The sequence below is a fragment of the Sphaeroforma arctica genome (assembly GCF_001186125.1).
Source record: "Sphaeroforma arctica JP610 unplaced genomic scaffold supercont1.1174, whole genome shotgun sequence".
NCBI lineage: Eukaryota > Ichthyosporea > Ichthyophonida > Sphaeroforma > Sphaeroforma arctica.
This window is the reverse complement of record NW_014039384.1, coordinates 2,290-16,693: the sequence shown is the minus strand read 5'-3', so window position 1 is coordinate 16,693 and position 14,404 is coordinate 2,290. Positions and strand designations below refer to the sequence as shown.

Below are 14,404 nucleotides of genomic sequence, written 5' to 3'. Positions count from 1 at the left end.
TACACACACACACACACATATATATATATATATATACCTTTCATATATCTCCACTACTGATTGAACTATAATATGCATCACCCTGCCAGATACCCCCACAGCTATCCAAACTGAGGTGTCCGCAGGGGATGCGACCATAACAGGACTGATGGGGGTCCCAATCCCAATCCCAACAGACACCAGTAAAGTTGCGCCACGCACGCCCAGAAGGCGAGTTCTTCCCCCGAGCACTACAACCGGACACGCTCAGTCCGATAGCACACTCTACGAGCCATCCACAACCACTCAAGCTCCGCCCAATGAGTCACACAGCCACGCACGCGCTGATGCCGGAGCACAAACACACATGCTGAAGACGCGGTCAAACGTGCCTGTGATGGAAGGGGGCGGTGGCGATGAGGGGTGTGGGTTTGGGGCGACCTATTCGCTGCCCATACCACAGGACACGAGCAAGGTAGCCTCCCGGACCCCACGACGGGCGAGGCCTATGGCGTTGGTGAATAAGAGTGTGGGAACTGAGGACCGTGTACAGGATACGACGGTTGCCATGGCAACCATTGCGAAAGGCGGGGATGATACGGATGTGGCGGAGGGGAATGCCGGGAGTACCGCGGGCTCGACCGGCCCTAAAGCTAAAGGAGATAGTGGAGATAATATAGACTCACTGACAAACTTGACCTACAACAAGGACATTGATATAGAGAGCATTCCTGGATGATTGATAGATTATCTACACACACGACTCGACATTAATATAGTGAGCTTCCCAGGACTGTGCCGAGGCGGGCATGGGCGAGTCGTGTGCTAAGTGTAGTAAGGTATCGTGGGGGCAGAGTATAATAAGAAATTTAAAGGTTAAACGAGGTGGAAAAGGCTTATATAGAAGTGGATGTAGCTTAAGAGGACGAGTGTTGTACACTGTCTTCACCTAGACGTATTCCAATTGCTAACGGTTTAGCGCAGGAACATAGATAAAAGTAGCAAACATACCGTATGTCGAGCCGAAGGAGTATTTGTGTGCCTTAGGTATTGCTTAGCGATAGAATCAAACCCTATACTAACCGCACAGTTCTTATACGGACACATATCCCAGCACTTTTGGCATACATTCTAATGTACTTATGTAGGGCTAGATATATCTGATGGCATTCGTAGGATATACATGGGGAATTAGTGTGCATATTCACCTTCTAACAAAAACATGAGCTCACAATAGGAATATCTCTACAGTGTATATATCTATGGAAATATATAAATATATATATATATACATATATATAGATATATATATATATATATACATATATACATGTGTGTGTGTGTGTTATATTTATACATATATATATAAAACATATATATATATATATATATTTATATGTATATATATTCATATATATATATATTTATGTGTGCGTGTGTCTAGTTTCTGTACGTATATTACTGATATATAATATCTGTGCCATAAACAAATTTAAACACCTTAAAGTTATATCAAAAACAATCCATGCTTGTGCATTCACGTTGTATTTCGTTTATAGTGTAATAAATTATGCTGCCACTTACACTATTCTTGCGCTGGACCTTATTGACTTACTGCGCCTCTAACTGTCTTCATCCCCTCATATTAGTATGATATACTGTCACATGGCCACTGCTTGCGCTGGCTGAGCCCTTTTGTCTGCATTGACTATATACTACAAACTTTATAGCAGCCGTTGTTATTGACTCCGTTGCTAGGCGACGCCCTTGGATCGCCGTACCGGGCCATCTGGTTAAGCGTATCATGATGTGCAGCGGCATGTGTCAGGATGCGGTCTGGTGATATCCTGCCTCCGCTAGATACCTCTGCGTCTGAATAGGATCCGTCCTCCCCGTCTTCACTGATCGACTCATTAAATACGATGGCCGAGTGCTGCATCGAGTTATTCGATGTCGAGTCCGACATCTGCGAACCCCTAAACCCGCGGAAGTGTTTGTTGTAGAAGTTTGATGTCGGTCTAGATATAGGAGGAGATACGCCCTCCATGTGATCCCAATTGGAGCCAGACGAACTAGAGGATCTGTACCCACCCGATGGATCGAACATACTGTCTCTGTGTCCCGAACTTTGCCGTCCATACACTGAATTGTTCGGTGCGAAGATCGACTCGTGGGATATGGTACTTCTCAATTGGCTGGAAGTGTTGGCTGATTGGTCCCCGTAAGGCGAACCGCCGGGTGTTCGCACAAAGTCGCTCATACTTCTACTTAGGTTCCATGTCTGGCCGATTTCCTTGTTTAGTTTAGCGTCGTGTACTACTGCCTTACGAATTTCCGTAGGCCATCTCACGAAGGAGAAATAATAGCAGATGAAATAGGCTATAAACAGAGGTCGGATGAGGATGAGGTACGGCAAGGAGAAGATCCACGGGAACGCAATGGCCGTCTCTGTTCTTGTCTGCATGTGGGGCTTTCGTAGGCAGGCGTAGTTAAGGTACATCTGGGCGGTGTATAGGAAGCCTAAGTAAATGATAGTCATGTCTATCGTCAATATCATCATACTGCCGAACCAGCTGGGGATCCAAATCGCGGTATACAGAATAACACCGATGTACAGATATTCTCTTGCGATACTTATCAATCTCCAGAACGTGATCAATCTGGCCACCCATTTCGCACGGCTTGTCAAGCCACCGGGTGAGATTAAAAGTTTGACAAAGCGCCACGTGAAACTATGGTTTCCTACCTCCCAGGAACGGAAGCGCTGGGCAACAAGGGATGCTTCGCCACAATCACGACTACACTTACGATTGGGAAAATACTTCCGGGCAGTTGGATTGGGCATGAAGTCCCAGTAGTGAATAAAGCAGAAGGGAACGATAGTTGGCACGAAACAATCCCGCATCACAGCTATCTTGTGACCTCGCTTTGCGGCACGGTTTATGGTGCGGACATGTTGCCTTCTCCTCTTGTATTCGGCTTCTGTCAGTTGTGTGTCAGCCCCAACAGCGCTCATGTTCGAAATACAGCTGTGTAAGTTTCCGCCAGAGTCCACCGAAGCCCGTGAGTTACGACCAGAGGAATCGCTTGAGACTGCATACCCCATAGAATCTTCGCCGTAGTTTAAATCTTCGGTTGCAGAGCTATATCGATCTATATTCTCCATCATTTGCTGACTGCGATCATTACGAATGACTGCGCCTTCCTTGTTTGGCTTGTCCTCTTCAAATGTTGGGAGGTACGCAACATTCGCTAATAGTTTGTTATCACGACCAGATAGTCTATGTGTAATATAGCCCATCTCTAAGTCCTCGCCATTGAAGGTAGTATCGTGCCTGAGTAAAACTTCCATCAGCACCTCTAGACGCCATGTAGCTGCCGCTCCACTGCAGAAAAGATTCGTTCCCATCGTATCTTGCAAAAATCTGTTAACCCCTGCATCTCCCATCAGGTATTCGTGCTCTTGGAAGCGAGTCCATACAGTATCAGATCCATTTTCGGCATAGAGGGGGTAAGCGATTGCTACTGTTGCTTTGTCCTGTAAATGTATTCGAAGTAGTACTAAATCTTATTACTTATGATCTAGCGCGGTGTCGATGTGGAATGCAAGCTATCTATTATTATTTGCACATGTGCTACACCAAAGTAAGTCATCAAAATGTCAGATACAGCTGGTCATATCACACACCTTAAAGATCTTGTCGCACTTATGGGATGCCCACGTGGATGGCCATATTACGTCGTCATCCAGAAGAGTCACACAATTGATCGCCAAGGACGACAATTCACCACCAGACTGAACTGCATCGATTCTGAAATCGGACATCTCTTTCACAAGTGCATACTGAGCCCAAGTTTTGTTGCCTTTGTTCAAGTGACTCAGATTAATAGGAGGCCCGTCATAGTCCGGATGAGCCTCTTTGAACTCTGCGGTTGCCTCATCGCAGACTTTCTGAGTTTTAACGCACTCTAGTTGTGTGGATCCGTTGTCGGCTAAAAACAGCTGCCACGGCTCGATATGTTGCAAGATAGGTCGGATGGTGTGGATGATATCTTTGCTACTATTATGGCACACTACTATAAACCCATGCACCAGCTCATCCTCAATGGGTACTAATTCAGTTGCACTGTCTATACTTCCGCTGAATTTCACACTGTGAGGACTGTCCAGCGACGTGTTGGACGCGCGGGCCCCACTTTCGTTGAACTCATGAGCTTCGCCGATGGTGAGATGCTGTCGCTCTGCATCTGTAATGGGGTTGTTTGCCGTGGACTGCAAGTTCTCATCGGTCCACTGTCCGATTGTTACAATTCCCGCTAGAGAGGGAATCAGAATGTCGATGAATGCAAAAAAGTACAGGAATATGAACACAGACATTGTAGGTCTCAACGCCGGATGCCAGGTCCAGTAGTGGCAGATGTACCAGATGAAATTGAAGAATTGCGATGGCGACACCCATTCGTTATCGTATTCGAAGGCAGCGGAAATATACAGTGCGAGGATGCAGCTGATAGCGGTCACATAGCAGAACGTTGTCAGTCCCCAATGTTTAGAGTGAATGTATCGAGTAGTGCCGGCCGCGAGACGATCTGCATCCTCGGGGTTGGGATAGTACTTCAGTCGAAGGTGAGTATACAGCCGGAAGAGTGGTATAGCTATTCCAGCGAACGCAAACCAGAAGATGAATAGTGAGCCACCCACAAGGAGCAGATAGGGATGTAACTCTACGTACCAGATATTAGTGTCCCGGTCGTAGTTAGCGGGGAATGGTGTGTCCATGGTGGTGCCGTTGATTTCGTTCATGATAATATATTATTGGAATACTAACCGAGTATTTTTAGTGCTTGAGTTGCGGAGAGTGAGACTTATGTCCAACCTTTTTATACCTAAATGAGGGTATGAAGTACATTTAGCAAATGCACTTTTGTCGGGTTTGAATGAAGGTATTTACTGTATTGAGAACGGAATGAATCGATAACGCTACTTTTTTAAAGCCTAATATCTCACTTATATATCTGTGCGTGCGGCGTGAGGCTGACGCTCAGACTCTGTGTTGTATTTAGCGTTGGGAACTAATGGACATATGGCATGTTATACACATATTAGTCCAAAAATATATTTAAATTTAGAATTAATCCAATTGTGTTCGGCAACAGGTGTCGCTGAACTCTCAGCATAATAACTTTTTTAGTTTTTAGGAACGGATAATGTTTGCAACTTTTCTATAGGACTACAGATATAATGATGTCCCACAATAATAAAATCAAGGACTCTCTTTGGAATTTGGTACGGGCATTCTGTACCCATATACTTTGAACTTTATTACGTCGATCCGGGAGAGGGTTACTGCCGCAACTACATTCACATTATTTACACTGTGTTGTTTCCTTCACTACTGTTTGTCACTCATGAATTTCCGAGATGACCATAGAGTCCACAACAATAAAAATAAAAAGTAGATTGACGGAATTTTATGAACTACATATTCTATAAAAAAAACAAGACAAGAACTATTATTTAATTGTACCGGAGTCCCGACCCCCGAGACCCGAGCCTGACACCTATATTATAAATATATCCTCCTGAGTAGCCCTGACGAGGCTGACGGCCCCTGAGTCTTTAAAAGTGCGTTTTATTGAATCATTGTGCCTCTAATCGGCACTGCACTGATTTGTGATAGCTCTGGTGGCAGACAGTTGGCAAATATGAATTAGGCACTCTGGCAGTTCAATGCACGTGTGCTATTGCATTAAAATCATTGTTTGTTGACAAGACGATTCTATCAAATAACAAATTACTCTTTGTTGTTTGTAAATACCAGAGAGCCTTTGACGAAACTAGATGCAGTTTCCTGTTGGGGGGTCGGGCACTGGGCAATGGGTTGCCAAGCAGTCGGTACTCGACACTCGGGACCAGTCATAAATATTAAATTGCTGGGGATGTCCAGGCTTTTTAGGCCACTGCCCTATCAGTTCGAAGCTCAGACAGCTCCAATCATTACACATTTCATCGTAGCTTCAGACTCTGAGACTTTTAGTGCCGCAGAGTCGCAGACTGCATGTGTAGAATTATTTAGATGCGGGCTGCGAGCTGCGGGCTGCGGTATTTTTGGTTTTTTAAATCTTACTAATAAAAAGTGCTACATTTATTTTCTTGTTCAAACCGAAATTGCGGAGATCTTCATCATCTTTGGCGAGTCACTGAATCCGGAATCCGGAATCCGGAATTCCAAACGGTTGGAGTTATAACCACTACTACTACTAGTAGTATAGTAGTAGGACGGTATGATAGCCCTGATAGTTGATAGGACCTATTTTTAAATTCATCGTCGAGAGCAGATGACAGTTCTCCTTGTACCATTCGCTGAAATTATCAGTTGAAACTTGAAAACACTCAAAACAGACTAGTTTTTTTTAAAGTTCATAACAGTTTACTTTCAGACTTCAGAGTTCAGAAGTTCAAACTCGAAACTTCAAAGTTCAGACTCTCGCAGAGTTCAAGTTCACAGTTTCACAATCGAAGACATTAGACAAATGTTAATAAAAAATAAATACCAGTCATGTCACCAGTTTTCTAAAAACAAACAACTATAAAAAACGATACAGTTTTTAAAATTGTTTTGTAAAAAAAAATGTAAATATTTATTTACGAGGCTGGCTATGAACTATAATATACAGAAGGCTATTTATGATATTTATTTAAAAACAAAATAGAATTTATACATACACAAGTCACAATATTTAAACAAAAACCAAAATTTAAAAAAAGCTTCAGACTTTTATCATTGCTCTTTGTTGTGCTTATGTTTTGTTTTAAAAAACAAAACAAAATTTAAAAGGAAGGCAGCAGGCGCGCAAATTACCCAATCCTGACACAGGGAGGCAGTGACAAAAAAATAACAGTACAGGACTTTTAAAAGCCTTGTAATTAGAATGAGTACAATTTAAACCCCTTAACGAGTCAACGAGGAACAATTGGAGGAAAAAACATAAATTAGAGTACATATGTATTTATGTATTTAAATACAGATCTATACAACAATATATTTACTATTTTCTTGTGCATACATATGAATCCCCCCACAGAATGAATGAATGATATAGCTCGCTACCATGTATGCACTATGCAGTATGAAACCGTACATAGTACCAGCTAAATACTTTTCTGATCGTTACAAAGTATTTAGAGTAGTGAACTATTAACCCTATTTACATTGTTTTTAGAAACAAATTTAATAAACATGCAACAGCATAATCACTGCATGATGCATCACTGCATCAGCCATCATTGATCACTCACGAGGCCATAAGCCATCTGACTATCAGCTATCACTGCAATCAAAGACTCGAAGCCGGTTTGGACTCTCAGAGTCCCAGTTGAAGATATTTTTGATATTTTTTATTGGAAAACGAAAAACAGCACGTAACAAGTCACACAGACACACACACAGGCATACATAGTATCACAGACATACAGAGTCACAGACACACAAGAGAGGGGTTCAAGAGAGAGAGAAAACTCAGAAAAGAGGAGAACGTAAATACTATAGATGAAAAACAAAACAAAAAGAGCCGCTGCCGATTCCGAGAGTCCTAATAACTTTCGAGTTCCTCAATAGGCAATATGGACACCTCTCGACTCTCGAGAGCTCTACAACGATGCAGACAACAAGTCAATAAAAGTGAATAAAATATGATCAGTATTGACTATTGAGACTTGAGTATACATTGTGAAATATTATCGTCACAATGACAATGGCCAACTTCTTACTACTTTCCTGGCTTTTATTCCTTTTTTTATAAATATATTTATAAATACCCTTCTTGTACATATATTTACTGTGCGTACTTTTAAGGTTTTAGACTTCGTTCTTTAAAAATACTCTCTCTCGCGGGGAGAGGGACAGTCGTTGTGATGACTCTTGAAGCCGTCGATCAAAGCCCAAATTGTTTGTTATATATTTATTTACATATTTGTCTTATTGTTTTTTTTAAAACAAAAAAAGTATATAACTCAGAGAAGTAGTTGCCAGGCCCAGTTCACAGTTGCCACTTGCCACTGCCAGAAAAGCAATAAAATAGTATACAATAACGCACTCTATCAACGCCGTATCACGCTCTCAAATTATAGTGTGATTAATTCTTCCTTTTTTAAAATGAACATAAATACATCGAAAGAGCATACATGCAATACAACTTAAAGTTTGCTGACAGTGCGAAGCAAACTCAGTGCTATTGTATATATGGAAATCAAAATTAATATCATCCCAACGATAGTACACAACAATGAAACTGCTGAACAACAAAGTCGTGGTCGCTGCCGTCATCTGCACAGCAGCTGCCACGCCGACTCCCCTTAATTATACTCGAGATGCACAAGCTGTGAGGTGTGTTGAAAGGGGTGGCTGGTACTATGTTGAGAACATCCCAGCAGAAGTGAAATGTATCAGTTTAGACCCCAATATGTACCCGCGCAGCCAGACTGACACCATTCCTCGATTTAGAAGGGGTTCTGGCGTATTCACCTCGTCGATTCCTATCGCGCCTGTCGATCGCGCCGATAGTATTAACGTGCGTGTTTCAGGCTACTCACACTTTCATTATGACCCGACTAATAGTCTCCTTGGAGAATTAGGAGATAAAAATGATGCGTATGTCGAAGGGTGCGATGAGACAAACTCAACATCTAGAACTTCGATGAAGAATATAGTTTGCCTTACAGCCACTAATGTGAGTAGTATTCCCTCAGCGATTTCAGCCATCGTTACTTCTTTCGTATCCGACCTCCCAATCATGACGATGACATTGACTGATCTAAACAACAGCGACTTCGGCCTAGAGGCCAAACGAAGTATGGTGTGGAGTTTGCACTATCCAGTCAACCACACGCGACATGCGTCTCCGTTTGTTGGCATACTTGGCAAGGCCGAGTACGCTGGCAAGAGTTCCCTAGAGATGTCTTCGAAAAGAGGCTATTCTCTATCAGTTATCGATGCGGTTGGTAATGATAGAGGCATTGACTTGGGTCTCGCGGGTATGGCGCCCGAAGCAGACTATAAACTACGAGGGACCATGCTGGATAAAACCTTAATGAAAGACATGATTGGTTTCACAACATATGCGGCCACAGGCCGGGTGTCTATGAAAGGTGCACCGATTGAATTATACGTCAGACTTGATGAGAAGTATGCAGACCCGAATGTCGTGGATGAGACTCATTATATGGGAGTCTACATGTTGGAGGAGAAGATTAAAAGAGGCGATGATAGAATCCCGATAAGCAAAACAAAAGCGTCCACACCAATAAATGAGACGTCGTTTATTGTAAAGAGAGACAATTTCCACGAAGGCGACGTCCAATTATTGAGTGGCGGATCCAACACCCAGGCAAACGTGATGCTTTTGGAATATCCAAAGCCCGATAAGGCCACGCCAGCGCAGGTCCAGTATATTCAGGATTACTTAGAAACCGTCGACAACATGATGAAATCCCCTAAGATGAACGATGCATTTCAGCAGATGATAGATGTCCGCTCTTTCGTTGACCAGCAGCTGGTACAAGAAATGCTGCTGAATGGAGATGCATACAGGAAATCAACCACTTTTTATAAGGACGCAAACGGCAAGTTCACTGCCGGGCCAGTGTGGGATTTTGACCTGTCGCTGGGGCACGAGTGGAATTTGGTCAAAGCCTCCAGCTCACTCGGATATGATAGATACGAAGGATTGTGGTTTAAGGAATTGAACCAGAACCCAGAGTATAAATGTCTGGTGAATTGTATGTGGCGACAGTACCGCGGAACAATATTCAAGTCAGACACTCTACTGGAGATGATTGACTCACAAATACCAATCTTGTGGAATCCTGCTACGAGAAATTTTAAGAGATGGGACGTGCTGGGGCGTCCACTGGAATTGTTTTTGGATTACACCGCTGAAAACCAATGGTTATCAACCTGGGATGCTGAGGTGGTTGCGATGAAGCAATTCTTGGTGAGTCGATTGACCAATCTGGATTCTATATATACGGTGAATGCAACCGTATGCAACTGTCTGACTACCATGTTATCAATCCGGTAAGTGTTGGAGTTAAGTCGGACAATACAGCACATGGAATATAGATATCAAATTAAAAAAACTAGTATTAGCTGATTCGAAATATTCCTTGTTCGCTTGTTAGTTACAACGACAATCTACAGACTTGTCCGAGTTTATTTACATCGTCAATATGTTACAGACTTGTTCGAATTTATATAGAATGCCGTGCTAAGTATACGTGACTTGAATCCTAGAGTAGAATGATATTTGCGCTTGTGCGACAACGCTATGTCCAGAAAGCTAATACAACGTATGTGAGCATTTTTTATGATACTCCGTGTGATACTGAGATGTTGTAAGGAGACATGAACATCGTTACTGCCACTATTGTTGCGACATATGTGACAATCGCAGATCCTTGCGACGTAGTGTCCAACGGACTTCAATACGGTGACATGCACTGGCCACTGTATATGCATTCCGTTGCTTAAATGAGAGAAGCGGGTTGGTAAATAGAAACCGGAACAGAGGGAAATCTTGCAGCAGAGCGATATACCTGTGTCAAGTCGCATTGAAGCTATCGATGCCTCCGATGGGCACGTACAAGCCAGCAGATAAGTGCAGGTCCTCAGGTGAATCCAGAAACAAGAAATGGGGACGGCTGGCTCTGGAGATATACCCAGCTATACCAAGAGCTATTAAATACAAATTGAGTAGTCCTTGTTGGTGCAATATGAGTGCCGATATGCTTGAGATGACTATACAAGATATCATGTACTGTGGAATCAAGCTGGACTGGGATATAACCTTGAAGTCATCTCTCTGGCATGATGGACGCCACTGTACCGGCAACCTAGGTCGCACTCCCCTCTCATGAATCGGCATGTGGGTCTAGTCTGTGTGAGCTTGACATTCAGAAGTACAACCTACCGTCCATTAACATACGCTGTGTGCGAATCACACCCACCGAATGCACAATTAGCCCATACTTTATACCATCCCGCTGGTACTTCTCATCTTCTGACAACTCTTGGGCCGTGCTATCTAGTTGCACTCCTTCAGCATCGACCTTTGCACCTTTCCACAATGATTGTTTCCCACGTGTTTCCTCCGTTGTCCTGTTAGATGCCACTTTCGGACTGGGTTTGTCCATTATACTGCTCCGTACTGTGAACTCAACCACTCCCGACGGCGTGCCTATGCGTACCGTTTGCTTCTTCTCCGGACTTGTCGCTGCATCGCCCTTCAATTCAGGGGCCGTCTTGGCGGACACACTATCATCATGTATGAACTCCGCGATAATCGAGCCAGGTACCACGGCAGCCACAGCCGCACACATACCCCCGGTCAACGGAATAGCCTTGTGGGGCTTGCCCATACTCAACATCCTGACGTGGATGTCCATCTCATCGTGAGACATACCCTGGCCCTTCGCCAATGAATCCGCAGCCGCGCTTGTCCCTACTATCGCAACTTTCGGTACCGAACTGGAGGCACTGGCAATCCCCATGGTATCGCGGGCTGCGATACGCACCCTCTCCAGAAGCTCCAACTCTCTTATCCGTGCCTCTAGCGCATTAGGCAGTTCGGTAGCCGTTAGGCCAAGATCACTTGCTCGCACAAACACACACGGAGTAGTGGCATCCACAATGCTGCACACAACCGAACCCATCCCCTCAATCTGCAGCGTGTCACATGCATTGCCTGTGGGGAGCAACCGCCCAGTCACCGCCCCTGCAGGCTCAGCGAACTCTAGCTCAACGGGTAGGTGCCGTTGGTCTACGCCGGGTATGGTCACAGTCTCATCCGTCCGCTCCTGTCCCGATGGTGTCCCACTGTCTGCACCTGCCGGTCCGTTTGGTGTGGTATTTGAACAGTCCTGTGTGCTACCATCGCGCTCATCTTGTGCTGGGTGTGGTGTACTATAGTACATACCATCGCGGTGCTGCGCCACGTGGAAACGTGATGTGATAAACTTGCCGGTGTTGGTATTCTTCAGGAGGAGGTCGATGGGTACAGGCTGTCCGTGGTTCAACACGTGCCAGCCCTGCCGGCAGGTAGAAGAGGAGTGGATACGTGCTGCTCTGTTTCCTGGGAAATCCAGAGGGCCGGCGCTGCCATGTTTCTCCATTACTCGGGTCGCTTTGTTCCACGTGGTTTGTCTTGGCACCAGTTGCCAGTCTACAGCCAACGGACCAATGCAGGTGGTCAGGTTACCACAGTTCCCGTTCCACTCTATTGTTTTCGAAGCGACATCCACCTGATATGTATGTCGTAATACATTATATCAATATTTATATCTATATTCATATATATATATATATATATATATATAGATATATATAGATGTATATATGTAAATATATAGATAGATATATTGATATATTGATATATAGATATATATATATATACATCAATATATACAAGTACATTCATATATATATATACTGTGAGTAACTAATTTAGTTCACGAACGGTTTAGAGTGAAACAACGTTTGTACTTTATAGGATCAAAGTAGTGTAATAGCTTACAAGGTTGCGAGGACTGATCATCCCACAACCTTGACACATATACCTAAAGCTAGACATTGCCTGCCGACAGACCCTCTGGTCACTGACGCAACTTCTCCTTTCTCACCATGTATTCCATCATACTATTGCAACTACACTACTAAATGTTTTGTGCTCTTCTTCTATTGGTCTACGCTTACCAAATCAGCTGTAGACATAAACCAATATCATAAGACACATAACATTTCCCATGCCTCCATCACTCTAAAAAAATCACCCCTCATACACCCGAACCATCAAGCATGTACCAGACACAATTCAGTTCTGCACACTAGCCTTCAAGCTCACTACTATCTGTAGACCACACCCATATTACAATATATATATATATATATATATATACCCAGTCACTGTATTGCGTCACAAAAGGTATACCAGCGCAAATATTTAGTACACGATGCGAGTGCGGCAGACGTGAAGTCGCGAGATAGGAATTTTCCAATCGTCCACGAATCTGTGGAGTATTCAACCCACATTGACCACAAGCAAGCTTCCCCATATGAACTCTATCACCATACCTGGCCGAAGGAATAATGTACCTCCGCACATTTAGCCACATGTGCCACTTTACGAGATCGCCGTGAAGCCTTTGGGGGTGTTGAGAGTATCATTACTTTCGATAGTGAGCTGAGCCCCCCACCCATGCCATTGAGTTGGCGTCCGTAGACATCGGGACTACCCATGGCTATAAATAGAATCGAAAGGGCACGAACGGTATAGATGTGTGGGTACACGCATGGAAGTATATGAATGAGAGCCATACGAGGCCACATCTACATAAGCAAGCGAGGTTATAAATCGAAACGAAAGGGCACAGATGATATACATCGGTGAGTACACGCATGGTAGTAAACTGATTGACAGCTCTGTAAATTACGCATGAGATGCAAACTTTCTCCAAGACTGACACGCGGGCTATCAGCCATGGAAGAGGCTAAGACTGTCCTGTACGCACGGCTATACTTGTATCTACCTAGCGCGGCCTCAGTACCGCCTTTGGATAGTCTATGAACAAACAGATAGATACAGCAAACTCCTCACCTTGACAGATGATGCTGTCTCGAAGCGCTGCATCCTTTGGCAGATCCTTCTCTCTGAAAAAAAGACCCTTGCTGGTCCCTGCAATAGACAAATAGGACTGATTTATACAGTCACTGTCTAGGATAAGACTCAGTATATTTATAGAATTATACAGTCACTGTCGAGGTTAGGACTCAGTCTATTTATAGACTTATACCTCACTGTCTAGGTTAGGACTCAGTCTATTTATATAATTATACGGTCACTGTCTAGGATACAACTCTCTCGTTCTGTCTAAACCCCACAAAGCATACAATCGTCACCCATATGGCATACCGCACTTTACGACAAGTGTGCCCCCCTATAAATCGTATCGAAGAAATAGATTCGTCTACTACTTCACTTCGGCATGAAAGACTCGGTTGGACCTACAAATGCTGTCTGGTGATACTAGGGTTGTCAACAAATCCGCAGGAGAAGATTAATGTCCTACTGTGAAGGAACCTGTTCACTGAGCACAAGGAGCACGTCTACCGGGGGTGAACGAGTAAACACCTATCTATGTATACACAGATATATTAACACACGTTTGCATACGTGACCCTGAGAAGACAGTCAGTATGTGCTCATCATGCAATGTTGGCACATACTGTTTGTGTAGACCCACGCTATATAAAACAATCCAAATGAACTATCCAATACATGCAAGGGCAAAAATAAAATAGAACAGAATCGAGCTTGCGACATGTGTGTGGAAATATACTAATACACCATGCTAATATCTATGATACATATT

The 14,404-nt window shown here is 43.7% G+C and overlaps 4 protein-coding genes across 4 annotated transcripts in view; 2 read left to right on the top strand and 2 right to left on the bottom strand.

The window, feature by feature from the left end:
- Positions 1–986, top strand: part of SARC_10221 (hypothetical protein) — a gene marked incomplete at its 5' end in the record, with an annotated part of 4,289 nt that extends 3,303 nt beyond the window's left edge. The window contains one exon of the mRNA XM_014295747.1: positions 90–986. Within this exon, the coding sequence (XP_014151222.1) occupies positions 90–718 (629 nt within the window). The remainder of the gene's footprint in view (positions 1–89) is intronic.
- A 531-nt stretch (positions 987–1,517) lies between these two features.
- Positions 1,518–5,024, bottom strand: SARC_10220 (hypothetical protein). The gene is made up of 2 exons (XM_014295746.1): positions 3,668–5,024; positions 1,518–3,517 (listed from the first exon to the last, which is right to left on the bottom strand). The coding sequence occupies exons 1-2, from the start codon at positions 4,781–4,783 to the stop codon at positions 1,688–1,690; spliced, it is 2,946 nt and encodes a 981-aa protein (XP_014151221.1). The 5' UTR covers positions 4,784–5,024; the 3' UTR covers positions 1,518–1,687.
- A 2,911-nt stretch (positions 5,025–7,935) lies between these two features.
- SARC_10219 (hypothetical protein) lies at positions 7,936–10,130 on the top strand. The gene has a single exon (XM_014295745.1). It carries the CDS (start codon positions 8,266–8,268, stop codon positions 10,057–10,059), a length of 1,794 nt encoding a protein of 597 aa, XP_014151220.1. The 5' UTR covers positions 7,936–8,265; the 3' UTR covers positions 10,060–10,130.
- Positions 10,127–14,404, bottom strand: part of SARC_10218 (hypothetical protein) — a 4,799-nt gene continuing 521 nt past the window's right edge. Inside the window, exons 2-4 of the mRNA XM_014295744.1 lie at positions 13,630–13,707; positions 13,107–13,273; positions 10,127–12,277 (exon numbers count right to left, since the gene is read on the bottom strand). Coding sequence (XP_014151219.1) covers positions 10,931–12,277; positions 13,107–13,273; positions 13,630–13,707 — 1,592 coding nt within the window. The 3' untranslated portion in view covers positions 10,127–10,930. The remainder of the gene's footprint in view (positions 12,278–13,106; positions 13,274–13,629; positions 13,708–14,404) is intronic.